General features: G+C 41.2%; 1 protein-coding gene across 1 annotated transcript; it reads right to left on the bottom strand.

The window, feature by feature from the left end:
* On the bottom strand, positions 1 to 823 carry LOC107636702. The gene is made up of 2 exons (XM_016340195.1): positions 289 to 823; positions 1 to 173 (listed from the first exon to the last, which is right to left on the bottom strand). Exons 1-2 carry the CDS (start codon positions 821 to 823, stop codon positions 1 to 3), a joined length of 708 nt encoding a protein of 235 aa, XP_016195681.1.

Here is a 1,088-nt window from a genome sequence, read left to right as displayed (position 1 = left end):
CTACTTGCATCGACATACATACTGACTTTGATCTGACTCTACCACCTTGTATTCCGCACTTCTGCGGAGGTTGTAGTTCTTGACAGCAAGCATCGCTATTTTTCTATTGAGAAACTTCAACCCAATCTCGAGCTCCATCTCACCCGACAAAGCATAGTTGTTCGGTCTGTTTTCTGTAGTGGTCGAGTTCATTGCTCCAAGATTTAAAGACAGGTAGTGTGCTGGAGTGCCGCTGAATACACCACCACCCCCCGCTACACCTCCCGATTCGGCACGAATTGGAAGAACCGTCTCGCGATAAAAGCAGTTGGGTTTCAGGAACAACTTCTGCTTTGTCACCACTAAAATCTTCGATCTCATCTTCATCAGACGTGTCTGCCAAGCCATCAGCATGACCTTCTGGGAATGCAACATCGTTGGAAGGGGAAGGACATGCATGTCGATTTTCTATATTTTGTTCCAGCCTCACAAAGGCATTAAAGGTAGGACTACGAGCCGTATCAATCTCCTGAAATGGAACGAATTTTGCTGATCCAAAATTTCTAACCTGCTCCACATTATTAGAACTAGATGAGCTTCCACCAATATCTTGAAGATTCACACAAAGTTTCAATGAATAGATGCTTCCAATGCTACAATGATAAGAAAGCATCATCGAAACATGCTGGTCAGATTGAATCTGCATTTTCGGATACACAAATGAGTTGGCTACTGCAATTGGCATCCTGTAAGTCAACTTCGTAATTTCCTTTTTTCCAACCATACCAGTATTCATGAGAATCAAATTTTTCAGTTCTTGCAACGATGTTTGTGGCGGGATCATTATCCAAAGTGGATCATCACAAACAAATGTAATACCTTCAGATGTATGAGAAATTTTTCTATTCGAATATATGATGACATAGATATTTTCAGAAGCGATAGACACAGCAAAACTAGCAACCACAATATTTGGAAGAGAAAGTAAAAGGGTGGAAGAGAGATTTTGGAGTCGGAAGAGATTGCAGGAAAATAATGTCTTCCAGGTATGGTAACACACTCGTAGCAAAAAGCATTTATATAGCGAAATTCGGAACCAATTTCGCATG

Source organism: Arachis ipaensis, chromosome B04 (genome assembly GCF_000816755.2).
Source record: "Arachis ipaensis cultivar K30076 chromosome B04, Araip1.1, whole genome shotgun sequence".
Classification (NCBI taxonomy): Eukaryota; Viridiplantae; Streptophyta; class Magnoliopsida; order Fabales; family Fabaceae; genus Arachis; species Arachis ipaensis.
This window is presented reverse-complemented; position numbering and strand designations above follow the sequence as displayed.

Coding starts and splice junctions, on each gene's coding strand:
- LOC107636702 (XM_016340195.1), bottom strand. CDS start 823: ATGATCCCGCCACAAACATCGTTGCAAGAACTGAAAAATTTGATTCTC. Junction 174..288: donor ACTGCTTTTATCGCGAGACG/GTTCTTCCAATT, acceptor CGACCACTACAG/AAAACAGACCGAACAACTAT.